This window comes from Cuculus canorus, chromosome 5, assembly GCF_017976375.1.
Source record: "Cuculus canorus isolate bCucCan1 chromosome 5, bCucCan1.pri, whole genome shotgun sequence".
Lineage (NCBI taxonomy): Eukaryota > Metazoa > Chordata > Aves > Cuculiformes > Cuculidae > Cuculus > Cuculus canorus.
The window spans coordinates 15,062,231-15,090,098 of record NC_071405.1 but is presented as its reverse complement, the minus strand read 5'-3'; the positions used below and the strand labels follow the sequence as shown (position 1 = coordinate 15,090,098).

General features: G+C 38.5%; 1 protein-coding gene across 11 annotated transcripts in view; it reads left to right on the top strand.

Annotated features, from left to right (window-relative positions):
• The window catches only part of SHANK2 (SH3 and multiple ankyrin repeat domains 2), a 369,360-nt gene that overhangs the window by 224,581 nt on the left and 116,911 nt on the right, over positions 1–27,868 (top strand). For all 11 annotated transcript variants that reach the window (XM_054067527.1, XM_054067524.1, XM_054067526.1 and 8 more), the window contains one exon: positions 610–734. In XM_054067527.1, coding sequence (XP_053923502.1) covers positions 610–734 — 125 coding nt within the window. The remainder of the gene's footprint in view (positions 1–609; positions 735–27,868) is intronic.

The following is a 27,868-nucleotide window of genomic DNA, read 5'->3' as shown; positions in this document are numbered from 1 at the left end:
AGGTGAAAGACCCAAGGACTTTTCTGCTTGTATGTGTACGTGACATAAAGACAGGGCTGTTACAAGGCCTGTTTGTGCCTCCTTTCCTAAAAAAAAAAAAGTGATTTCTTTTGTTATCTTCTTAGTAATATACATGTAAATCTGGAAGAAAAAACAAATCAGTTTGATCTTTTTCATCCTTCCCTACCCACTCCATCCCCCCAGTTTGGCTGGATGCTCTCCTCTGGCTCCAGTACATAATTCATTTTTAGTTGTATGTTGCCAGAGTTACAAGCATTTTGCCAGGCATACAAAAGGGTTAGTTGAAGTAATACTGAATATCCTGGAATACTCAGAATCCAGCTATTGCCTCATACAGCTTGATTTGGTTTGTGTCAGTAAAGAAGCATGTATTTTTCTCTCTGAATTGAAGACCTGTGGATTGCTATTGCAGAGAGATTGCACTCTGTTCCCAGCATCTTGATATCCTTGGAGGCAGAGTCCTCTTTACTTTTAGCACCCACCATTTTTTAACCATCAGTTTGAGTGGCCAATAAAAGGCCTTTAGTCAAGTGGTATTTGCAAGCACTCCATAACTTTCTTTTTTTAATGTGGTGTTTATTTTTAAAGCTGACACACCAATCGAAGAATTCACCCCAACTCCAGCCTTTCCTGCTTTGCAGTACTTGGAATCTGTGGATGAAGGGGGAGTAGCATGGCAAGCTGGCCTGAGAACTGGAGACTTTTTGATCGAGGTAGGAGATCCTGCAATTTGATTCTCAGTGCTCTGTTGGGGAAATACTGATGTTCCCTTTGCAAATTGGGAAGAAGTGTGAGATGCTTCTGAAGTTCAGGAGACTAATACCAATAATGTACTTCACTTGATCTATTTTAGACTCTTATGCAGCATTTAGGAAAGCAGATCGAAAGAACAAAGTTCAGGTTGGCTGCAAATTTGCTATTTTTTTTTTTTTAATTGGGAATACACTATTGAAGAAATCTAGGGGTTTTTCTTTTTCTCTGTATTAGTTAATAAAAATTTAAATTAATTTTAATATTTATTGTAGGCTCTAAATTCTGTGATCTTCTAAATATTTGTAGAGTCACCAAAATTAGCGACTTTTTATGCAACTACTTCTGCAGTCAGAATCACCAGTGGTGTAGTGCTGTTTAGAAACCACAGAGAATAAAGCAATTATTTCAGTTTGAAATTAAATATTTCCAACAGTGCACTGTAAATACAATCATAGAAAAAATAAGCAATGGATGTGATTGCAATGCAAACTACTTTATAAAAAGGATATATTTAGAAGCTCTTATCATTCATACCAAAAATGTCTTCACGTTTTATATTTTGGTGGAATTTTGTTTGGTATTTTAGGTTTCGTTGCAATTGTTGGTACTCCTTTTTAGTGTTACTGGGCAGTTTGCAACCAAATTGTGATTTGGGATTTTCTTCCTCTTCCTTCCACAACCTTTCATGACCAGCAAAGAGATGCTGTAAAACTGTAAAACTAGGTGTTTGAAAATTGGTCTTTCGGGATGGATTGACCAGATCTTGTCTGCAAGATCTATTGATTTATTTTATTTTATTTTATTTTATTTTATTTTATTTTATTTTATTCTATTTTATTTTTTCTTCTTCAGTCACATATGTGTTTTGTTAAAGCATTTACTGGTACTGCAACACTTATTGCTGCAGAGCTGGCCTTTACATTCTGGGGAGGATATAATAGGCAGCTTTTATTTGTTGTGTGCATTGAACTCTCATGGTGATGGAATTTAAATACTTGCTTCACATCTTCGCATTATAACAATGAAAGAACAGGCTTTGCAGACTTCTAAAGTAAATAGATGTGCATTTTTACCTGTGTCTTCAAAGTACATTTTTCTTACTGTTTGTTTACTTAAGAATGAGCATTTAGCAAATTATAAAACAATAGCTTAGAAATTGTGCTCGTATGTACTCTGTGCAAGAATGCTTTTAAAACTATGATTATTGATGTGGATATTTTTTAAACAATGTTTTATTTTTAGAAGTTGATTTCTTGTTGGTCTTTTAATCTGTAGGAAGTATGAATAGTCTGTACTGCCTGATATCACAGATAGACTTGATGGTGAATGATGTGTAATTTAATGGAGAAGATTACAGAATGATATCTATGCATATGGAATTTTTTAAGATCTCTGAAGGGATGCAGGAAGTCTGGGATAACTGATTCTGCGGAAAGCTTTAGTGGTTTTCTGGCAAATGGAAGAATTATAATTAATTGTCCAGAAAATTTATTTCTAGCTTTAGCTTAAAAGAGCAGTTAAAAGTGCACATATATTGCTGAATCAGGACATTAATATGTACTCTACACAGTCCAGCATATTTGTAATTAATTCTGAAAGAAGCAGTTGTTACATGCAAGTCAAATCCATTTCTGTCTAATTTACGTTCATTGTGTTATTCTGTTCTGAATTTTGCAGCTTAATTAAGAGGATATGGTAATCCTAAGAAATCACAGCTTTGCTATTGTTGAAGGGTTTTATGTTGGAGAAAGACAGAGTTGGTTTTTTTTCTGTTTTATGAACTGCCTGTGCGGTGCACAATACTCTATAGCTATAGAAAGCCAGCTTTGAAGACGTTTGCACTCATGCAAAAGATACTGCTCTCGGAATATAAATGACTGAACTTCTAGGAATGACTACTTTATTTCTGGTGTTGAACCAAGAACTAAATGTACTATATACGTTGTAGCTAGTGGTTATCGTAGCTGGTGTAGTTAGTCTGTCTTATTGTTAAATGATTTCTCCTATGACTCGTAAGTTTACGCTGCTGTGTCTAAGTGCCACCTCAGCCATTTGTAAGTAATATAATGCATTTATCATAAATGTCACACGAATAATAAAAGAGTTAATGGGCAACTAGGATCCTAATTAGTCCTATTTATAACACTTGCGGTAAGCGTCAGACTTTAGAGAAGCAAGAGTCCAGCTTGGCAGAGAGCAGTATGCAATGGGGAGCAGATGTTTCAGTATTGCTCAAGGAGGTTTGGTGTCTTGGGTTCATGGAGATAAGGGGAAGCTTTTCATTTACTCCTCACTGTGGAAAGACAGGTTTGACACGTGGATAGATCCTTTCCTTGGAAGCAGGAAAGATCATGATTGTAGGTGAAGAGAAGGCATCATTTCTTCACGTGTAATGATGGTCTCTGGATCTTCTGAAGGTGGCAAAACTTCAACAGCAGCTACCACACATACTAAAGTAATTCATTGTTGAAGATGACGTGTGTTGAGCAGAATAAATAGAAGTTCTATATAGGAAGAGAATAAAAGGTGTTGTCCTGTTTCAGCAGGTAAACAGAAGAGGTATTAGTTGTAAGAGGTTTGGTTTCATTTGACTGAGTTTTTATCAAGTTTGTAGTTTTTCTGAAAAGCCACGTGATACGGATTTCTCCAACCTGAGACTTAAGAGTTTAGTGTTAAACTTTCCCGTGGAATTAATGCTCATAGACTCTTCATAGAAATTTCTAGCCACCTACGTTTTTTCTCCTAGCTTCAGTCATAGGTTTTGTGATACAACTTGTATGGGCTTACTGGCTTTTCTGGACAGAACACAAGTAAAATGTATTGGGAAAGTGCATGAGTAGTTTTAGAGCTGAAAGAGTTAGCTAGAGGCTTGTGTCAGCAATTCCACACTTGACAATTCATGTAATTTTTCTTAGCTTTGCTAAATAATTAGAAATTAAATATGTTTATAACTTGATTGTTATAACTGAGAGAGATTGTGTAGCTTGCACTGTTTGCTATTTTTCACACCTTTGAGTGATGTTTTCTTGAATCTTGATATCTGCCCTGTTTAAAGGACAAAAGAAAAACAGCATCTAAGTGAACATGTTACCCAACCTGAAAATTATGATTTCCGTTAGAAGAGGATTTAAAAAACTACACCCATGATTAAAGTATACACCAATTCTAAACCCATGTAGGTCCTTGTTAATTCATCAGGGTGACTGGATTTCTATACTAGACTTATTCACGTTGTTGAATGCTTGATCAGAAGAAATTGAACCATAAACTGATTCAATTTGTTACTTGAAACATTTGCAAGAAATATATTAGCTCTGATTTTAAATCTCTCATTTATGGATAATCTCTATGTGTGTAACCTTTTGTTACCTTTGTTTATTCAAACTAAGCATAAATATAGGAGTCATTGAATACTGCTGTTCGGAGAGTGCTGCTTTACAATATGACTTAGAGAATTCTTGGGGTCTGAGGCTGTGTTTTCTTTTGAAATTTGCTTTGGTGACCTAGCCAGGTATAATCATCTTTAAAGAAAGAGATCCATTGCAGTAGGACATGTGTGGATTATTAACTATTTGTTACAGTTGTACCTATGAATGTGCAGTTGTTTTGCAGTTGTTGCATGATGTGATCTGTGGGGATCTTTCATCTGCCACAGAGCATATCTCATTTCAAACAATGATGTAATAGTATCGTACTTAGAATGTGAAACTAATTCTGCAATACTTTACCAGAATAATGCATTTTTTCTCTAAATGAGGCATTGCAGTTTGCATTACTGTGCCATAAAATCACCTATTTTTCCAGCTAAATTGAAGTTTTTGTCTTCAGAATAGGATGGCTGCTTATTTACATTCCAGTTAAAATGTCAACTAGATAAAACCAGTGTATTATCCATTGAAAAATAAAAAAAAAAAAAAAAAGGAAAAGAAAAAGAGGCAAAATTCAAGGTTTGATCTAAGGATTAAAACCAGGGACACTAATGGAGAAATCTCATCATTTTGCTGCAGAACAGTTTGGTTGGTACTTGTACTAAATATGCAAAGTGTCTGTAGTAAAACTGCCTGTATGTATTTATCCTCAAGAGCTTATAGAATTTACTAGTACAAACTTTTCTTTAAGTAGTGTGATAAGTGGAAAATAGGCATCATTTTGTTTAGAGACAGCATTGTTTTATCATTGTATTAGAAAAAGATATCTGTCCTCTGACTGTAGGAAGTAGCAATAAGCATTTAGGGAGACATTGAAAATATTTGGATTTTTTTGTTTAATACACACACACAAATAACTTAAGGTTCATATTTAGCTCTAGGCTAGATTTTTGTTTAACTCCAGTAAAAACTTAATACAAACTTCAAAACTGATCTGGAAAGCCAGCTTTTAACTTTGTCGTAACTTTGACTATAGTCATTATGAATATTTTTGGCAGGCATACCAATGTTATGTCTTACATTTGTATTCAATGGCGAATGAATTAGTGGTTTTACAAAGCCATCTGATACTGATTTAAATCCTTTTAGCAATTGAGAAACCTTCCCATCCTTAGGTAATCTTCATTATTTACCCAGTAACTGAATTTTCTCTTATTTCAAGTGTCAGCCTTGTTAGCTTCTGCCACTGGCTATAAACCTAAGGGTTTTTTTCCACGCACCTACATGGGAATCATGATATTTGTTCTTTATCAGAAACAACTAAGGCTTTGTTAGCTTGCTTAATAACATGGATAATCACATTGCAATTTTTTTGTGGCTATTGTCTGAAAGTTTGCTAGTGTCCTCCCAAAAGTCTGGATGCCAGCTCAATGCAGTACTTAGAAAGAGCTTCCCCAATATTGTGTGTAGGAGGAGGAAAGGAAAACCCCAATATTCTCACATTTCTCTGTGTTGTCTTCAGCTCTCAGGCCCTTTTGTGGACCAAAAGAAAAAGGTTTACTCTAGTTTACTGCCTTGTGTTAGGCTTTTTTTGTTGCCAATTTGGCTGCTCCTCCTTTCTGTGCAGTGAGCCTCCCCTTTTGAACACTAAGGACAACAGCCAGGCTCATTGCAGTGCATTCTGAGCTGTTCTGTTCCTAGACAGCATCTGGCTGGGATTTTGGTTTGACCATACAATAAATACTCTTCCATCTTTTTAACTTACTGAAACTGCAAGAGTTTTGTTGCAGTATGTTTCAAAACATATAGAGAGAGATATGTAATGTTGGTATATAATATAGACAAAGTCTACATGTAATATATTGTGACCTCATCTAGAGTATTGTGTCCAGTTCTGGAATCCTCAACATAAGAAGGATATGGAACTGTTGGAATGGGTCCAGAGGAGTCTGCAAAGATGATCCGAGGGCTGGAGCACCTCTTGTATTAGGACAGGCTAAGACAGTTGTGGTTGTTCAGCCTGGAGAAGACTCTGAGGAGAGCTTATAGAGACCTTCCAGTACCTGAAGGGGCTACAAGAAAGCTGGGGAGGGGCTGTTCACAAAGGCTTGTGGTGATAGGACAAGGGGAAATGGGTATAAACTGGAGAGGGGGAGAGTTAGACTAGACATAGGAAGAATTTCTTCACTATGAAGGTGGTGAGGCACTGGCACAGGTTGCCCAGGGAAGCTGTGGCTGCCCCATCCTGGAGGTCTTCAAGGCCAGGTTGGATGGGGCCTTGGGCAGCCTGATCCAGTGGGGTTGGAACTCAATGATCTTTAAGGTCCCTTCCAACCCAAACTATTCTATCATTCTGTCATTCTAAGTGTTGAACAATCTGGTGTATGTGTGCAGCCTCTGACAAACTGGATTAATTTTTCATTTGACAGAAAAGTGTTTTGCCTACTTTCTACTTAAACTCAGTGAATTAGGGTTTGGGTTTGAGTGGGTTTTTTCTTAGTTTATGTTTTTAGTGGGTGATGGCAGCTGAATGAGATTATTGTGCTTTCAGAGTGCTTTGGACCTGCACAAAACCACTGTAGAAAAATGGCAATTATTTTGGATTGTTATTTTTATCTGTTTAAATGCAGCCTTTAACCTGTAGGAAGTGATGGTATTCCAAATGTGCTCAGTGTGATCATAAAAAAGGTGGACCAATCTTGTTTAATTCTAAAAATACATTAATAACACTGTTACCTTTTTGGCATAGATGGAAATGGGCAGACAAAAAAGGATTTTATTCTTGCCAGAACTCAGTTATTCACACCGAAGCAAATAATACACTATGAAATACGCCTGAAAGACAGACAAAAATGAAATTACTTTGCTGTTGTCAGATGTAAAAAAACAGGCTGTTAGCAAAACTGGGAATTATTTTCCTTTAGCCTTGATTCTACGTGGAATGTGTGCTGGGCTTGTAATCCCAAGGTGCCAGAGGAAATGGAGATATTTATCTTGTTTTCTGGAAATGTAACAAATACTGATTTGATACTGAGAACTTATTTTGATGCTTTTTTGAGAGAAGGATTCAGAAGGAATCTTGGTGATAATGGCAGCAACAGTCAGAACCAGTTCTGTGTCCATTCAGTTCTGTGTTATCAGTTTTAAGACATTGTGACTTAGATGCCACAATATCTTTAAGAGAAGTTTGCTAACATTTCTGTTCTGAGGGATCCTACTGAGGCTCGCGGGACTCTGTGTGGAGTGTGGAGCTATCCATAGGGAGCTTTTTGACTCTTCGTGAATATGAAAACCAGTGTTCCCTGACTTCTTACTACAAAATCCTCTAAATAGAGCAAATCTGTTTAAAGCTAAGCTGCTTATTATAAATAGCCAATTCTTGGCCACGTAGAAGCCCTCAAGTGGCATACGGCCATCTTGGCCATCCAGTGCTTCACATAAAGCATAGCTATGGACAGTCTTCACTCTTGCAAATGTTTCTATCCTCTGTTCAAGTAATACAAGAATAATCCAACTCTTCCATTTCTATCTCTTAGGTGTTAAGGTTACATATTAAGGCTAATAACACCATATAAATAAATGCGATTTTTAAGGTACAGTTTGGAGATTTCCAGGAGACGTTATATTAAAATTAATTTCTCTGAAGCTTGTTGGCTTTTTTTAGTCTCTTGATACTATGGAAACCTGGTTGCCAGAATGGAGCTTTATGAAAAACAGTGTTTGTGCCTGGTATTTTAGGGAAGAAAATTCAATTTCTTTTAATTGCAGGATGTTGCTACGAACCTGCAAAATTGCAGGTGAGGTAAAACAACTGAGTTGTTCTAAATAGTGGAGAATTAACTGACAAATTCCTGATGTTGAGTACTGCAGTAGAACTAGTCTAATATCAAGAATTTGCATTCAATTTCTAGTGTATGTCCTCTGTAGAAGGGTGGGTCCACATTTAATCAATCGATCAATTAAGTGCAGAAATCCTTTTCTTATCCTGCTGTAGATACAAAAAAAAAAAAAAAAAATCACAAACTTCTACCTCTGAGTCTAATTTGGATCCTTACACAGCATTAGGGTATGTATGACCAGCATAGGTTTCTATCTTTAATAGAAAAGTGATCAAAACCAGGGTAGACGAGGCAACGAAGGATCTAGTGAAAAGCTTGCTGATTTTAATAGATGGGAAAGTTCAATGTTGGAGTTGTGCTAAGCTTGATCGAAGACAACAGGTGGTCGTCCCTCTCAGAGAGCTTCTGTGCTTCTCTGAAGTTACTGTACAAGTATGCAGGAGACCAGTGAAAGAGAAGGTAATGAGAAAATATGGCTTTCCAAGATATCCCTGCCTTGTATTCTGCTACATTCAAAGCATTTCCTATGGCTTGCCGCTGTGGGACTCGGCAAATTTATCTAGTAAGGAAATTGAAATATACTTTAAATTAATCAGATTAGAAATAACATTTTATATCCTATTGTGACACATAGGCCCTTCACCACACAAAGGATGTTGAGGCTCTGGCACGTGTCCGGAGAAGAGCAACGAAGCTGGTGAGGGGGCTGGAGAACAAGTCTTATGAGAAGCGGTTGGGAGAGCTGGGGTTGTTTAGCCTGGAGAAGAGGAGGCTGAGGGGAGACCTTATTGCTCTCTACAATTACCTGAAAGGAGGTTGTGGAGAGGAGGGAGCTCTCAAGTGACAGGGGACAGGACAAGGGGTAATGGCCTCAAGCTCCGCCAGGGGAGGTTCAGGCTGGACGTCAGGAAAAGATTTTTCACGGAAAGGGTCATTGGGCACTGGCAGAAGCTGCCCAGGGAGGTGGTTGAGTCACCATCCCTGGAGGTGTTTAAGGGACGGATGGACGAGGTGCTGAGGGGCGTGGTTTAGGAAGTGTTAGGAATGGTTGGACTCGATGACCCAGTTGGTCCCTTCCAACCTAGTGATTCTATGATTCTGTGATTCTATGACATATATGAATCTTTTCAGAGGCTCTTGTATATAAGAATAGAGAATAATAATCATTTATTTCTACTATTATTTATATTATTTAGACTAGACATAAGGAGGAATTTCACTATGAGAGTGGTGAAACACTGGCACAGGTTGGTCAGGGAAGTTGTGGCTGCCCTATCTCTGGAGGTTTCAAGGCCAGATGGGATGGAGCTTTGAGCAGCCTGATCTAGCGAGAGGTGTCCTTGCCCACAGAAGGGGGCTTGGAACTGGGTGATCTTTAATGTCCCTTCCAACCCAAATGATTCTATGATTCTAATAACTTCCTTTGTGCTTCGTATATTCTGGCAGTAATTTGGATTTCTAGTTCTCCTCGTCTTGTGGTACAAAGTTTTCACTTGTTAAAAAAAACTTATTTCTCCATAATGAGAGTTTTGCCTGTCAGTTTTCAAAATAGGAGCTCCTGGGTAGTTTTCATGGTGAGTGGCAACTTTTCTGTATGAAGTGCTGGATGTGGTTGGAGCTAAACATCACTGAAGGCTTTGCTGATCAGTGCACTGAAAATTGTCCTAGCAAATACATCGGAGGTTTAATGGATTTTTTTCAAGACTGGGTAAACAAGGGGATAGGACAAAAGTAGGTACCTAAATGTATCTTTATTTGCTGATGACAAGAAAATGTAAAAGGCATGTATGTGCATAAAAAAGAAGTTGTGGAAGAGTTGCCTTACATCTTGAAACAATAAGGGTTGATTCTGGACAAAAATGTTTAGATATTCATTGGAATAAAGAGGATGCTTAAGAAAGAATCATGATAATCCTGGGAAGAATGAGTCATTGCAGAGAAACTTCATTAAATACCCATGATGTACTAGTTTAATAATTGCTAAAGAATTAGGATTAAAGATGGCAGAAAAGCCTTTTTATAAAGGCTTGGACTTGCACTGATGTCACGTAACAAAATGTTGTAACCTTACATGTATTTGATCCCAATCTACATGCTAATTTATGTGAGGAAATGTGTAAAGCTCCTGCTTTGTGCACGCAAAAGCAGGTCTACAAGGCGGATACCGAATTCCTGCGTTAACTATGTTGTGTTGTATTTTCTTTTAAAGAAATATGAACTGCAGAATCAAAGAATCCTTTTTTTCAAATTCAGAATATAAATCTCTCTAGCATGATCCTTTCTTTTAGAATTGTTCTTCTAATAGGCTTCAAACCACTGTCATTGCTTTCAGTGGAATCAACCTGTGGCTTGGCTTTTCAGCACTAGATAGATTTGTGTGAGGTAGCAGTTATTGTTGACAGACTTGTAAGTTGTTAACAGAGCATTTGGTATATTTATTTACACTGAAGGCTATTATGACTCATTTTAGCTGCTAAATTGAAGAGAGAACTGTTTTTAAATGACCAGCAAAACATTTATTGTAAGCGTTTTCTTGAAGTATGTTGTTAGGTTTTTTGTATCTAAATATGCTTTATTGACTGTACCGATTTTCGAACTGGCTTTTACAAAAACTGTACAGATTGGGAGTTGCATTTAAGATGTGTTTTGTCTGCACGTAGGTATTTGGTTCCTATAATTCCCTGTGCGTTTTTAGAATCTGTTTGAGTTATTTTGGGTGGAAATCAAGTGTACACTGAACAAATTTGTTTTTCTTCAGAGTTGGAAATTATGTAACCAGGTATTGTCCATGAATCAAAGAGTAGGACTATTTATCATCAAATCTCATTTTTTCTGCAACTTTTTTCTGTTTCTTCTCCCTATCACATGGAAACCTCTTCAGAATTGCTGTTCAGTTCTTTACTTCTTTTGCTTCTTTCTCATGGTGTGGGTGCCTTTGGGTATGCCGAATTTGTACTGCTCTGTTGTGTATTGATCGAGGTATTTTTCTGCAGTTAAGCCAAGAGCTGCATTAGTCTTCTTCCAGTAAAGGTGTTAAAACCAAAGTATTGAGATAACATGATTTTGTTTGACATTTCTGAATTTAAGGAAACTGCCCATGTCTCGCCCACTGGCCAATAATGCAAAATGGGCTACTGCAAGCATTTTAAGATGTGCAACATGATATCCTTACAGAGAAGTTGGGATGATTTGCAGCATTGTAGAGCTCTGTAAGGCAGAGTTCCAGCTTTCTGTGTTAACTGTAACTGCCTTATCCAGGTGTCCATGTTTTGAATGGTTTACAGGAAGTGGAAACATGCCATTCAAAACTTTCCCATGGTGGCTACGTGTGGTGGGTCAACCTTCTATGAAGTATTTGGATGCACCTAATCTAGCTACATTGTCTTGTAATTCAGGCACTGACTGGTTTGGGGTTTTTTCCTTCTTGAAGGGAGTTTGAAATGAAAGCCAAATTCATTTCACATAGACTAAGATGTATTAATGTTCATATTGACTGTAACTGCAACAGAAAGGCTGTTTAAAGTTTTTTTCTGTTTCTGAAGGGGTTATGTAGTTGATAGGTTCCTGTGTTTAGCAGTCCCTGTGTTTAGCAGTAGAAACCAGGAAGAGTTTGGAACATAAAGAAAGTGAACTGGTACAATATTTTCCACTGCTGTAAACCTTGCCATCTTTCTAACACTACAAAGGAATTTTTGAGAAGTGAAATTTCTCCTTCATTTGAATACTGATCCATATCGAATTGCTAGATTACTGTTTAAATATCAACTTGCCTACCTGTTTAGTAAAAAATATTTGGTATTTCAAGTTGTTTCATATACTCTTTTTCATGCTTTTATTGCACAAATGAATGTCATTAATCCAATGTAAATTTTTAAATACCTTCCTCTAAAGACGTTTTGAGGCAGTGAGGTGTAAAAGTTAATTTTAATTTTTGTTAGTGATGATCTTATATGCAAAAATGATGCTGCTAGGCAATTATTCACCCAGAGAGTTTTCAATACAGTTGCTCATAATAAACACCAGATTAGTGACATGACGCAGTTTTCGGTAGATGCATGATCCCCTTCTAAGTACTGACTTTCAGATTGGCACGATTCTGCATATCCATGGTTTAGAAAATTCATTCTATTTACGAGAGAGAAGAGTATAAAACTAGAAGAAGGAAGATACTATGATTAAGTTGAACCCACTTGCAGGGTTACCGCTTCTGTGGCTCAGTCAGCAGAACAGAATCAGAGGGTGGTTTTTACTCACTTGCTCACTATAAAAAGTTATATACTTGAATTTAAACTGTTGTAGAAGCCAGTCTGAGTTTAAACAGCTGATGTATAATCAGGTGAAGGAAATTTGTGCTATCATTCAACCAGAGTGATGCATATTCACATATGGCTCTGCTTTGGAAAACTGATTGGAAAAGAGAGGTAGTAAACTTTTATTCTTAGCAGTCTTAGTATAGTCTTACTCAGGGAAGGTGTGTAACTGTATTTAAATACCCGGAGTAACTGAGATTTAGGTTGTTTAAATGTTTGCTAATACAGAATGGAGTCTGGGGATTGATTATTTCATCTTATTATTTTTTAACTAAAATACAAAGCAGTTGCATCTCACAGTTTGCTGTATTGCTTAGATTATTCTTTATGGTTAAGTTAACATGCAGGAGCAGCTTTGTTTAAAATGTATGGCCTGTAGCTCATTTCCAAAACAATTAATGTAGTTTGGATCCTACACACTTCTCCAGTACCCTTAGTGGGACTATTTTTCTCACTTTTGGCAAATACTGGCTTTTTGAACAAGCATGTTTAGTTGCCGTGGATCACTTTCTGGTCATTTCCAGTGCTGCAGGCTTTTAGACTTCTAATTCCTGCATTTTTGTACTTCCAGTGTGCATGATTTTTTTTCATGATTTTTAAATTCTTATATTTTTTCTGTTATTACCTTATAAAAATAATACTAATTTAAAAATAAAACCTATAAATTTAATCTTTAAATATTTTTGTTATAGTTCTGTAAGTAAGGAAAAAATGCATTATTCTTGGATTCTCAACATTTTATTGAAATCTCATGATTGCCTTTGTTAAGTCTTGTTTTTGTTGGGATCTGGTAATGGGGAGCGCTATATAATACCTCACCTAATGCCAGACTGTGGCCATGATTTGAGTTGGCACTGAGAAATGGCTCAGTAGTATGCTTTATTTTTTCCCAACTTGTTGAATCCGTTAGTAATATTGTCTGATTTCTCTTATTGGCTGGTTTGACAGTTGTCTGGCCTTTCTGTCCTCGAAATGTGTTTATGGAAATCTACCATTGGTATGTTGGGTTTTTTCACTTTTTTTTTCCTTCCTATATTTAAATCACAGAATCATAGAATAGTTTGGGTTGGAAGGGACCTTGAAGATCATCCAGTTTCAACCTCCCTGCCATGGGCAAGGACACGTCCCACTGGATCAGGCTGCCGAAGGCCCCATCCTGCTTGGCCTTGAACACCTCCAGGGATTTGGCAGCCACGAGTTCCCTGGGCAACCTGGGCCACTGCCTCCCCACTCTCATAGTAAAGAAATTCCTCCTCATGTCTAGAAATGTCATCATTTTCTATAGACTGGAAACAATTTTTTGCCCCCTTCTGATTTTGATTTCCAGTCTACAGGGTTCTGAATAGATAAACGCTGCCTTCGATAAAATATGCCATGTTTGCATAGCAACTTCTTTTATTGTTCTGTTATAATATCTTTGGGAGAAGTGTCTCTTTTGAATTATTATTTTAATTAGTTTTGATTCTCTTTGGTTGTTGTTCTCTCCTGTGCATACAGACAACTGTCTCACAATAAAGTTTACTCCTCAAACTGCCCCATTAGAATTACAGACATGAAAAAATTACATATTAGGCCCTCCTGATGCTACTTGCTGCAAACAGAGTAAGATGCTTTGAAGGTTTATCTTGTCTCAGACACTCTTAGAAAGCATCACTGCACCGGGCTTTCCTGCAGTGCATAAGCAGACGGGATCTTGGAGGAACTGAGTTCAAACACGAACTTTCTCTGTACTTATAGGAAGGTTCCTGCCTGTCTGTTCTTTTGTATCCTAACTATAAAATGGGATATTTAGTCTGCACAACTTGCAGAATTGAATGTTTGGTTTGTGAGCATACTTCAGCAGGAGTGACTAAAGCTTAAAGTAGGCTCTATAAACCTATTACCAAAGGAAACTCTTGGTCTCTGCAAGCCCTGTCTTTTTCTACCAGAAGAGTTTGAATTTATTTGATGCTTTCAATGTATATAATCTGTATTTACAAGGTTTTTTAAGACGCAGAAATGTCTTACTACCCTCTGCTTATCTTTGATAAGTTAAACTTTGAGTGTTGTACTCTGATCCTGAGTGAGATCCACCAACTACGGTAAGGGTGCCTGGAGCGTTAGGAGTCTGTGGTCTGTGGCAGTGTTAGTCTACAGTCGGTGGTGTTTGCCTGGTTTCGGTGTGAGTGCTCTGGGATGGTTACAGGCCTATGTTTGGGGTCCTCTGAAGCAAAGATAGGATACTTAATGGGTTTCTGCGTGATTCCTTTCGATGCACTTTGTTACTCTAAGGCACAGACCCTCCTTTTAAAGGTGTGACACTGGCAAAGGGTCCGGGCCGTTTTCTCACTGAGCATCGTTATCTGTTCGTTTTTTAAAATGGAGCTCCCTGCCACTGCTAATGACCAAATTTGCTTTTCTCCATGACCAGAAGGAGACCAATCCCAGTCTTGAAACATCCTCCTCCTTCTCACGTATACCTAAAATCTAGAGGTCTCAAGGCACAAAAGCCTACGCAAGTTCTCTTCCAAAAATAACCTGCTTGTGCTGTTGCCAACACAACCCCTTGCCTGCAGGTAACCATTTTCTATTGCAGGGAAAGGAAGAAGTGGTTGTAAGAAACATTGGTGTTGCCTTGAACTTTATAGCTTCTCCAGTCTAATGGAAATTGCTAGAAATAGCTGCCATCAGCCAGGAGTGTCGCTGTGCCAAAACCAGGGACACCCCTTTTCCTTCACAAGTCTCTTGGTGGAGAAAGCTGCCTGCCACCAAAGGCAGTTCAGGAGGAGATTGGTTGCTTTTTCTCCTTGCCATCACCAAACCTCTTGGAGAGCTCTTTTAGACACAATGATGCAGAAGCTCCTGTGGCTGTACAGAAGGGCTAGAAGACAGAGGCCTGGCAAGGCACGCAGCTCTGTTTTCCTCCCACTGCTGCAAGGGTTAACAAGCCGTGGCTCCTAAACGGTGGCTTATATCTGGATGCCATAGGTAAGGGGGACCATGGATGATGTGCGTCTTGTTACTTCACTCCTGCTAGCCCGTTAGTGTTCATTCTTGTTGGCCTTCGTGAGCTTATTTATTGTTTGATCATGTCCTTTTGCTGAGTTTCAACTTGGGATTCTCCTGCCTCGCCTCTGTCATGCCGTCTGCTGGACTGACTTGTCTGGGGAGGGACAGAATTCCCAGCACTTCGAGTAGTGTCCGGCGAGCCAAGTACCCATATGTCTGCATAAGGGCTGGAAAAGTGCTAGCGACACTCAAATAATTCCGTAACAAAGACTCTAACACTTAAAAATCCATGCAAATAGAATCAGTCTTGATCTGAAAAAACCTGCAGTGAGTGTGTTGTGTGAGAGAGAACGGAGAGGAGTGAATGTCTCCAAGGGTGGTGCAGAGGGAGGAAACGTGATGGGCCAGAGGGATCACCAGAATCTCCTAATGTTGTAGAGGAATTGCTTTGAAGCTGGATGGCAACTTCTATCAAAACGCAAGTTTTATCATTTAGTTTAAAGAAGATTGTAGTAGGTTGGTTGGTTTTTGTTTTTTTTTTTAATTTATCAATTTTGTTTAAAAAAAAGTAGTTTTGAGGTGTGTTTTAGTGCATGAGTGCAGAACGAGACCGGGGAATTTCACCTAGCACTTCTGCCTCTGTTTAAAGTACAGCTCTGTGGTGACAGCACGTTCTTAATCACAGGGTTTCAGAGCTTCAAGACAGGTCCCAGGTACCTATGTTTGTGCAGTCTCCCTGCTCGGGGGCCGAACCTGCCAGCTTGCTTCCACCAGGGAATCCCTGTTAGAAGGAACCCAAACCAGGCTGGATGGAGCCTTGGGCAGCCTGATCCAGTAGGAGGAGTCCCTGCCCATTCCAAGGCGGTTGGAATTGGATGATCTTTGAGGTCCCTTCCAACCCAAACCATTCTATGATTCTATGATATGATTCTGTAATTCAACTAATGGATGAACTGCTCTCAGAAAGGAAGAGCGATGAAAACCAGGTAAAATGTAATCCCAGCAGTCTTCTTTTCTTTTGTCACTCTTTTTGCTAAAGCCCTTATAAATATAATCCCAAAACTTAAAATAACTGAAGAGAAAACAAGAATATTGGGGAAAAAATGCTTGCAATTTTTTCCATCAGCATGCTGAGACATTTTGATATGATGGCTTAAGACTGTGCTATATTTTGTGATGCAGAATAAGGCTTCAGAATACCAATCTGAGGATCAACTTTGTGTTTTCATATTATCGACTTGACTGAATGGGTCTGTTGGATTTTTAGAATATCAGGGTTTTCAGTAGGTGTTTTTTTGAATCAGCCAGCATTGCTAAAATCTATCCAAGTTAAAATAAAATAGTAAATTTTTCTTCAAAGGATAAAACTATGGCTTTACAGGCTAGATTTCTTTCTTAAGGCCTGAAAACTTCATCTCAGCTTTAAACAAGGGCATGGTTCTCCTAGAAAAGGCATAAAATGCTAAGAAGACACTTCAGGCAAGCACATAAGTTGGGCTGGATAAATCTAGTCCATGTGTTTCTGCATAAATACTAGTGGGAAGCCAATGGCAGTACATGTTTTGCAAAATTAAGCATTTGAAAACTGTCAGATTTATGGCTGTATACCGAATGACTCAAGGACCTTTGAGCAGTCAAATATGTAAGTAAGGCTTGTAACATATTGTTTCTATGTGAGAACAGCATAAATCCAGCACTTATCTGGGAATTCTGAACAATCTTTAAAGAAAAAAAATCTAAATTCATCACTTTCAAACAATTCTTGAAAAGAAAAAAGGTAAAACCATTGATTCTATTTCTAGAATCCGTGTTTTCCTCTCATTGTCCGATCCCTTGCCATCTTTATGTTAATGCCAACAGTACAATCTGATTCTTCTAGCAGTTACTCAGTAGTTCGAGCAGAGATATCCAAATTGGTGTACCTTAGGTCATCATCAAAATTAGGCTTCAGAACTCAATAGTATTCAGAGAGCTGGTACTGAAAATGAGAGTTCAGCTCACACAGTCCATCTACCTGTGAGAAGTTTCTTACGTATTTGGGGGTCCTGGTTATACTCAGTCCAGATAGATCCATTTTCTCTCAGCGTTGCTAATACCAGTGGTAGCATGAGCTGGATGTAGCTGCCTCAGCTACCATATGTATCCATCTCTTCAGGCTGTTCATGTTTTATGGCAGTTCTGGCAGTCTGCCGGGAATTTTCTGAGTAATGCGAGTGGTTGGGAATAATAATATTAACCCTTTTCTATATTAACCAACCATGTGTAGGACAGTTTTGTGGAGCAGAGAACGTTTTGTAACCTCCCCTGCTTGTTCTTCTCCTTCTCTGTGACCCTTGAAATGTACAGATCATAGAATCAGAATACCTCAAGTTGGAAGGGATTTGTGAGGATCATTGAGGCCACCTTGCTGCTCCTCACAGGATGACCTAAAACTAAATCATACAACTGAGACTGTCGTCCAGAAGCTCCTTGAACTCTGACAATGCAGTGACCACTTACCTGAGGAGCCTGTTCCAGTGACAGAACACCCTCTCAGTGAAGAAGTATGCATTAGGGAGCCTGTTTAGGCTACAGAATATTTGGGCTATCTGACTATTTAGTCTATCTACGTATTTAGAGAGGTAATGCAGTTAAACTTTCTAAGGAGGCAATAATGTAAAAAAGGAAGGCAATATAAGTCTCCTTATCCACTTTTCTTTCCCAGCAATTTGAAAAGAGAATGTGTGATTCTTTATTTTCCCATTCTACTTCACTGTCAAGGTCAAATACGAATAGCAACCACAGTGGTTAATGCTGACAACCTTTCTCCATCCTCATCTCTCTTGTAGAAGCGAAAGGTTTGTGGTAGCAGTATCGTGCAGCACTGCAGGCTTTTTCTTGAGTGAACCCAAAGCTAATGCTTCCCAACTGAACCGTGGAGTGGTTTTCAGATCATCAGAAGACACTAATTCCATACTGAGAGCTGGTGGCTAGGGCTGGTTGAGTTACAGTAACACAATTAAAATATTATCAGCACCCTTAAGGATAAGAAAACTGTATTTTGATAAAGGCACGACAGAGAAAGGGTGATAAAATGTTGTTTTCTAATATGGGGAAATGAATATGGAAAATAGTGCTTATGGGCTTGAATTTCCAGGAGAAAAGAGTGGATCACAAACACATTTATTTTACTAACAGTGCTGATAAGCCAGTCAGCTCTATCACATTATGAAAGTCTTCATCAAAGATTGTTTGAGATCTCTACATAGGCCCAGGCAACTTCGCCAGATATTCTTTGCTGCTTTCTCTGCTTATGTTAATGCCAGTTTATTACACCTAGCAGCTTTCCTTCCTCACCCTTTTACAGGGAGATGTAAATTTTATGCTTAACTGCCATTAACTGTGTTCAGCGTGGGGAAGGAAGGTATGTATTGTTGACATGCTGCAACCACACATATGTTGCACACCAGCCCAGTAGACCAGCATGTCCTCAGACTTGTTTGTGAGCTTCCCTGGGCTTCCTGCCTAGGAGCAAACAATACCACTTAACTAGCTCTCCGGTCGCCACTAATTGAAGCAGCCTATTTATCAAATACTTGGATTCATTCCACATCTGAAATAAAACAGCTGTGTTATAATGTTATGATCAAATTCTTTCGCTGTTATATGGCCTAATAAATTAACGGTTGGGAATCATGCATTTGTGACTCACAGTCTGTCACTAAAATATACTAATTTCATCAATGATCTTTTGGATAAATTTCTCTGAATGGGTACTGGTTTGCTTAGTCTGAAAAGAAGCGTGGCTGTTTCATACCATCAGTTCTAAGAGGACTGAGTTAGTAGTCTCTGGTCTATAGTAGAGTAATGAAGAAACTAGAAAATAATGAAATATTTCTGTAAAGAATTGGCTTCACAGGGGACTGAGTGCCTCATCAATTTAGTGAGAGATGTAGGTTAGCTCCTGAGAGCTCTCAAAATTGTCCTGGGTTGCTGCTCAAGCAGCTGTCTGGACAGACTTTATGTAGATTGATCGCACTGGCTAAAGAGTAATACAGCATATTGCAGACTAACTCTTGCTACAACAAGCTTAAGGGTGAAAAATCAAACAATTCCATTCTTGCTAAGCAGAAGATTAATATCTTGTTTGCAAAATGATAATTAGTTTAAACTACAAGCAATAAAACATTCTGTGGAATTCAACTGAACAGGAGTGCTCTTCAGCTATTCGGGTATATTAATTTGCTTAGGAACTAGAAATTTCAGCTTCTTTCCATACAGGTTGGCCTGCCTTAGACACCTTTGAAAACAAGAGATATCTGACCTCTTTTTCTTTTCTTTGTTGTTTTTTTAGTTAGTAAGAACACAGACACTAAAAAAAGGCAGCGTGGTTAAATGGCTATAAATAATGTCACTTAGAAATAGGAAGTCTTATTTCAAAACTTGAAATGTGAACAAAGAAGTAAGAAAAGAACTTAAATCCAGCAGGGCTAAAACTTCAGGATGGCTCACCAAATTAGATCTCGAGGAAGAAATAGCTAAAGGCATAAAACCTGGTGACAGAATTTTTCTTTCAAATGTACCAGAAATAGGAAGGTCTGCCAGAGGCCAACAGACCTGAAAGGTGATAGATCTATAAAAAGACTTTTGAAAGAGAATACCATAGATTAAAACCTCAGTGAATTCTTAGCAGTAGCGTTAACTATGGAGGAACCTGGCATACAGGTGCTTCCTCAGTGTGCTGAAAATAAAGACCAATGGTGCCACTTCGCATTTTGCTTAGATCACTTGTGGTCTAGCCTGTAAGTCCTTTACTGTACCTGCATCCTGAGGTGCAGGCTCCCACCTTCTCCCTTGGGTTAGCGCTCATCCACAAGTGATAATTTGTGTGTCTAGCTGAAAAGTGAAAGAAATAAACTGTAGGGTCAGCAATCAGCTTAACTGTCGAGAACCACCTAGAAAGCCTCTTCACTGCAGATGATACCACAGGATAGCAGCTTACTGTTAGATCAATTTAACCATAAGCCTACCCTGAGGAGCAATGTCTGGTTTAATAGACACAATCAAAAGGTTTCATAACTGACTGACAAAATGAACAGTAACAAATCATCAGGACAAGGTGATGTTCCAAGGGTAAGTCAGATATGAAATTTCAGAACAGAAGTGGTATCCGTTGCTTATCTGTTGCTCAGCCTTGGTAGCAGAGGAGTGAGACATGACAAATGCATCGCTGGTCTTAGAGTCGTAGAAATGACCATGAGAACTGAACTAGGAAGCTTGTTTCCACTGCTGGAGAGTTGGTACTAATGTCACAAAGGTTAGAATCACTGGAAATGTTGTTAAAAAAGTATGGATCTCCAGGAGTCAAAATGACTTTTACAAAGGGAAATTGTGTTTTGAAGGAGTCAGCGGTTATATGAATGACTACCTTGACACTTTTGGCTTTGATTTGGATATTCTGAAAGCTATGCTTAAAAACCAGGCTATTGTGGAGTAAAAGAAAATGAACTCTAACATAAAGGGTAGAAATAAATGAACGGCTTTCAAAGTAGAGGGCAAATGAGTGAAGTTTTAGAGAGCTCGGTGCTGGTAACTGTCCTGTTAAATCTGTACACAAATTATTAGATATTGTCATAGCCATATTTCAAAGTAAAGCATTTGGAGTTACCTGAGGATCTAACAGGATTTTCAAGCATTATTAAAGTACTTTAGAGAAAAATGAATCATAGAAAAATCTGCTTTACAGATTTCAGTCTTACCAAAAATACAGCACCTAGTCTAGCTTTTTGTAGGGACTACTCACAAGTTTAGGATATACAATGAATTGACTGCTTTGCCTGGCCCACTGCTGCTCGGCACCTCCTTTTTCCACACGTAGGTGGAAGCTCCAGTCTTGCTTCATACTGAGAGCCAAGACAGTAATTTTAACAGTAGGACTGGCTTTCAGCGGGGTTGTGTGTTTGCTTCCAAGTGGACAGGCAGCTACCTTAGTCATTGACAGTACTGTTCTGTGGACTAAATACAGGTGTTTAGCACCGCTAGGTGCCCTATCCTATCCCGGTTAGCTTCTGTCTTTTACTCCAGTAAGCTTTAGGTGTCCTATGTCTTGTTTGCAAGTCATGATCTGATCTTCGTAATAACAATGAGTAACTAAAATATCATCAGATGCTTATGTTGAGTAAGTTGAAGGGAAATGCACCTGGGGAGGGATAACCCAAGGCACCAGTACGTGCTGGGATCTGACCAGCTGGAAAGAAGTTTTGCAGAAAAGGACTCGGGGGTTCTGGTGGGTACCAAGTTGAGAGCCAGCAACGTGTCTTTGCAGCAAAGAAAGCAAATAGTATCCTGGGCTACATTAGGCAAAGTATTGCCAGCAGGTTAAGGGAGTCTCCATCCTTGGGGATATTCAAAAGCTGGCTTTAGATGGCCCTGCTTGAGCAGGGGTTGGACCAGATACCTCCAGAGGTCTCTTTCAGCCTCAGAGAATCCGTGATTCTAAGGCAACTGAAGTGTGAACTGTGGCTGTGGACTTTGAATGGCCAGATAGCCAAGATCCAACTATTTTCAAAATTTTGTACAAAAATGAAGGCTAGTCACCTTTAATTTTTTTTTCCATTTTCTGTTCTTTAAATGCATGTGTGGCTGTATTTCATGGTTGACTTAAAATGCATGTATGCAAACTGTAAAAAAAATCAGGTGTGCCAGCTATTAGGGGACAGAAAGAGTGGCAGTAAATTAAATTATTCATGTTTTATATCAAACTCTGACACATGGTATAGATTCGTATTCATAAGAGGTAAAAAATAATTTTTATATCCTAATGTTGAGCAAGAACAAAATACAACTACTGATTTGTCTGTTATTTATTGAGCAAGGGTGTTAAATATTTCTCTTGTCCTTTATAATGACAAGTACGACTTCTGGATTTTTATAACCACTAGAAAAATGCTGTAGACAAAATCCTACACTGAGCAATAATCCTTGTGGTTTCAAAAGGTGTGTGAAAACACTTTACTTTCACATTAAATGTGACTAAAAAGTGCGTCAGTAAGGACAGAAAATTTTCTAAATCATTCTTACCTAAATACCTAAATCTCTTAATCTGCAAGAGTGAGGAAAGAAAGCCCTGAGCAGTCAATAAGTACAAGATCTCATCTTGACAGAATATAACAAATCTATGCCTCTAGTGCTCTTTTACAGCACTAGTTGACTTGTAACGCAGCAACTGTCTCCAAGCAACTGTGACACCGCCTGGGAGGTACAACCGGGATGCACAAACCCCGCGCAGAGGCAGAAGGAAAGTGAGGCAGCTCTGCTGCCATGCACTGCTTGCCACCAAGCCTTCAAGTCATGGCTTCTGCTGCAAAAAGACTGTCTCCAACTGTGTTCAAGGTGGTCCTTTTCAGCAAGATGCAGCTATTCCTACAGGTGTAAAATCGGATTGGGTCATCAGTGGCCCACATCAGTCTTTGCTGAAATAACTCTAATGTATTAATCAATTCAATTCTCTCATCTGTGCCAATAGTACTTGTCAAAATGTTATTTTGGCAGCTAACTGAATCTAAACAAGCTCTCAAACCCAAAACAATGCCTTTGCAGCTCAAAATAGCTATTCACATAGATTTAATCTAATTAACTACAATCAATATACATCGTAGAAAGAAAATCTGTGTGTTTAAGATCTCCCCAGCTGATTTATCTAAATGCAAAACTAGCAACATATGTATGAAACTTCTTTTAAATGGTAATAATGTACATTTGTTGTCCTTGTCCTTCTGATAAAACTCATCATTTTGTCATTTATTGTATTGTGTTTCATTTAGGACCCACCCCAAGCACTGTATAAATGGCAGGAATGCCCCAGTCCACAATTTGAATCCTTTAAGAAAGGGAATTGTAATCTATGTGATAGTTTGCTATAAAAGCTAATAACTAAAAATGTTTTTTCATTTTTATGGCATCATTGGTATAATCATTCCTGTGATTTGTATAAATATTCTGTGATTGTTGATTTGGGGGCTTGCGATTTTGCAGAATTGTTGTGAGGCAAAGCACTGGTGGCAGTTTAGAAGATTAAAAGCCTTAGCCTTTACTGAGGAGGATGGAGAGGGAGAAGAAGGGAAAGGAAATGAAAGAAATACTCCCAGAATGGGAGCAAACACCAAGTTCTTCCAACAGTACAACTTTGTTATCGGCACTGATGTTAAGTATTTTGCCAAAACTGTTGCAGCAGTAGCACGTCCAGCATATTCCTGCTTCTATGGGCTCATCCGTAGCCACAAAATGGGATCAGAAACCTATCTGCATTGTGCTCTCTGCCAGCATACCTGAACTACGGGAGGCAACAGTTCATGTTCTTCTCAGTTCTCTTGTGCAATAGGTTAGCAAAATGTCAGGCTAGATCTGCATTTTGCTTGTTTGTGTGCTGACTGTTTCTTTTCCCCTAGCCTAAATTCTCAGGCTTGCAGGTGATGCTGGGAAATACACTGTAAGGCTTGCCTTGCTTTTCCCAATTTATTCCCTGTACTCTCTTCTGAAATTCTAAAAAGCCAGTAGTGAGTGAATTTTGTTAATGTCCATACATTAATAGCAGATCACTGTATACTCATGTTACAGATACTTTCTGTATTGTTTTGACATTCATTAATGCCGTTCAATCCAGAGGCACTGTTTTACTGATCTTAATATCTTAATCCAAGAACCCTGCTGAAACATTTTTATATCACAAATTAAATGCCTTCTCCAGCTGTAATTATTTAAGAGAAAGTAAAAGCTTCTAGGTAAGAGAATGTGGCATGTCATGCTGCAGAAACACATCAATATGCTGACAGTCCTTCATGAGTACTAGCTTCTGTGATTAGTCTCTTTCAGGCTATTATTATTATTATTATTGGTTATTATTATTATTATTTAGTAAAAATTAAATGATATCCGAATTTGAAGTTTAGACAATGGATTTACATGTCTTAAACAGGAATGGATTTAAGCATAATGGCCTGACACAGTGGTGCTTGGAAGCATAAGGAGTTTGGGATTAGGTGTGGGTGCTACACGACAGGCTGGCTGACAGGTAAATAAGCTGGGAAGGTGGACATTGTGTTCATGCTGGAGCAGAAACTTCAGTGCAGGGATAGCAAATGGCTGCACACAGAACAGGGTGCTGTGGGATCATCTGAACCAGCTAGGACTAGGCTTTCTCCCAAGCTCTTTCTGATTTGTGATATCTATAGGATTCATTGCTAAACACTGTTAACATCTATTTTTATGTTGTTATTTGCATATGGTTCATTTTTATTGGTAACATAAATAGCGCACAGTCAGCATTTGGTATGCACTCAGTGCGTTACAACTATTCATGTTCTCAATATGGTACCCTCAAATTTCTTTTTTCCCCCTTTACCTCAGTCATGAAGTAGCTGAACAGAACCATTTACAAATCAGATATATTGTGCAGGCTGCACTTTGTTTGCAGTACAGGGACGGTTTTATCCGAGTCAGAAATGTTCACATGAACTTGATGATATAGAAACATAGACTAGTTTGTGTTGGAAGGGACCTTCAAGATCATCCAGTTCCAACCCCCTGCCATGGGCAAGGACATGTCCCACTAGATCAGGCTGCCAAAGGCCCCATCCAACCTGGCCTTGAACACCTCCAGGGATGGGTAAGATCTTTCTGTTAATGGACTTCAGGGTGTTGTTACCCTATATTAACCTTTGAAGGACAGATTGATATATATTTGTGTGTCTGTGTATCTTTGCTTGAGATGTAGAGATATACATGTTGCTTTCTGCCTGACAAAGAGATTAGAGCTGCATCCCACCCATTCCATGTTTGGATCTACATCCTGAGAATATTATATACATATATTCTCTTTGTGTGAATATAGATTAAGCTGCTGGTTTTCTCCTTTTCTTCATCTAGAATGTTTTATGTGTTTTCAGGGCAAAAGAGGCCACTCCTTTTCACTAGACCAGGGTAGCAGCAGGAGAGAGAAAGCTGCCAGCTCCTGAGGAAGTCTGATCCCTGAGGTGCCCCCAGACTTTTCCGTGAGGTTGCTATGGGGTCAGGAGAGCTTTGTGGGGCATGTCAGGCTTGGGGATGGCACCGCAGGCAGCAGCAAGGCAGCTCAAGTGTGCGCCTCTCGTGCCCTTCTGCTTCCTGTGATGAGAAATGCAAAACATGCTGGGAGTTTCTAACTCCCCGGCCCACTCCTTTCCTCCTTCTCCGCCTCATGTTCCACCCCTTCGTCAGGACTTGTAATAAATCTGTCAATGAATAAATGAGTATCTTAGAAGTGGAAATGACTTGACATTTTGGACTGGACCTCTGACACTGAAGGGGATGAGTGGGAACACCACCTCTGTGTCACTCCTGGACCTAAGGAGGAGGAAAGAAGCCCTGAAAATGACAGCAGGGGATTTTGTTCTCCTTCCTGGGAGGTCCACAGGGAATAGCAAAAAAGAAAATAGCTGCAATCCAACTCTTAAACCTTTCTAGTCATACTGGCTTTGTCCCTCATTCTTCCCGCACGTGTTTTGCATAGTTTTAACTATCTCCTATACTGGAAGTATTTATTATGTGCAATAGGTTATCAGCATTCAATACCAATTTCATAGAAAACATGAATTTTTCCATACAGATATCTTATTTTAGTGGTGTTTGCTGTAGTCAAATTCTGATTATTTTACTGTTCCGTTAAGTGATTTTCTATTTATTAACATAAGTTTCCTGAGAAGAATTGTTATTATAAGAATTATTATTCAGAGATATTTTTGCTTTCAATTTATTTCTTGAATGTCTCCTCCCTTTTATAATTTATGAAATTAAATTTTACCCTTCAAAAAAACTAAACCCAAACCAGTGTTTTTATTTCATAGCATCAGACATCTTTAATGACTTCCATATATTTTTTCACAGTTCCCCTGTAATTTTTCTCATTTATTGCCAAGTCCAACTCCCTGCTATCATCTAAATTTTCCTGGTGTGATTTCTAAAGACCGTAATAGATAGACAACTAATATTGGAAAAGTACCTGTTGTGCAATTAGTCAAAAATGTGAAATGCAAGGAAAATTGTTATTACTGAGGTCATAGAGTCATAGAATGGTTTGAGTTGAAAGGGACATTAAACACCATCCAGTTCCAGCCCCCTGCCATCAGCACAGACACCTTCCACTGGATCAGGTTGCTCAAAGCCTCATCCAACCTCCAGGGATGGGGCATGTTAACTATGAAGATATTATTTCTCATTGGAGGCATTTAAGTTATTTTTTTTAGAAATACTGCTTTTTCTGGATAGAAAAGATAGGTACAAAAATGAATAAACTTCCTATATAAACAATATCCTATCTCTTGACTTCTGTGGATGATAAGGATACTTTATCAGAAGTATAAAAAACTGCTGGAATGACATTTTACCTGGATGTTTAAATCCCAATAATCTTTTCCACTGGTCAAATCCCAGTGGTAATTCTTTAAATGTAAAATTTCATGTCACTCCTTAGGAATATAGTGCATAGAAAAGCTTTGAGGGAAAGTAGCCTTACTTTACACCCTAGTCCCAGGCTGTGTGGGCTCTGACCCCAGTGAAGAAAATAGTTTCCAGGAGCCATCCCTGCTTGTTGGTTTGTGGGGAATGGATGGGATTATTTGGTATAAATCACTTTGTTACGTATTTCAGGAAGTCAGGACAACCTCCTGAGTAGTTCTCCAAACAAGAATGTTTACAGATGTTTCCAAGCCTAGTATGACAGATTTACATTTACCTGGTGTTCCATTTAAGATTTCATTCATTCTGTTTCTCCAGTTTTTTGGGGTTTTTTTGTAAGACAGCATTTGTTTTCTAGTTTTAGTACAATTCTTTGGTGATAATGTGTGCGTAGTGTTTGTCTCGGTTTTGTTTCTTGTAGATATTAGCAACTAGAAATAATCCAGAATAGTTTTCATTGTGGCATTTGGTTTGAATACTCTTAATTACTGTCTTTTTTCCAGTTTTCTACACTAAGCTTTTAAGCTGCAGGTTCTGTTTCAACATTAGAATTACAAAAAGCAAAGTTTTCCCATTAATTCAATTAAGCCTCCTCACTGTACAAAATTTAATGATGTAAGTATCTGATTTTGAAGTTTGCTTGCATGTGCACGGTAAGTCAGCTTATGCCATTCCAGCAAAATAGAAAAAGTAATATTACATTTAGATGCATCTAGGGCTTGTTATGATGCTTTTCTTGAATGGTTTTCCATGTATAGGAAATTGAGGAAGGAAAAAAGCCGATGCCATGACTGCATATTTAGCTCGGTTAAGTTGCCAATAATTATTACAGAGTTCTGAGGTTTGTTTGTTATTTTGTTTTGACCTGTGACAATAATAGGGCTTGGCATACATATCTCTGTCGTTAAATGCAGCAATCAACGACTCAGTAGTTGAATAAGTGTTTTTTAGATGAACTTTACAAATGAGTAGTACTAATGGCATGCATTATAGTAACAATTTTCTGTATTTAGCCTGTGTTTTACCTTGTGCACAACTTCTCTTCACGTGAGATAAAACAGACATTACTTAATAGAAGCTACATTTTTGTATATGCATGTCTGAGGAGCAAAGTTCACAA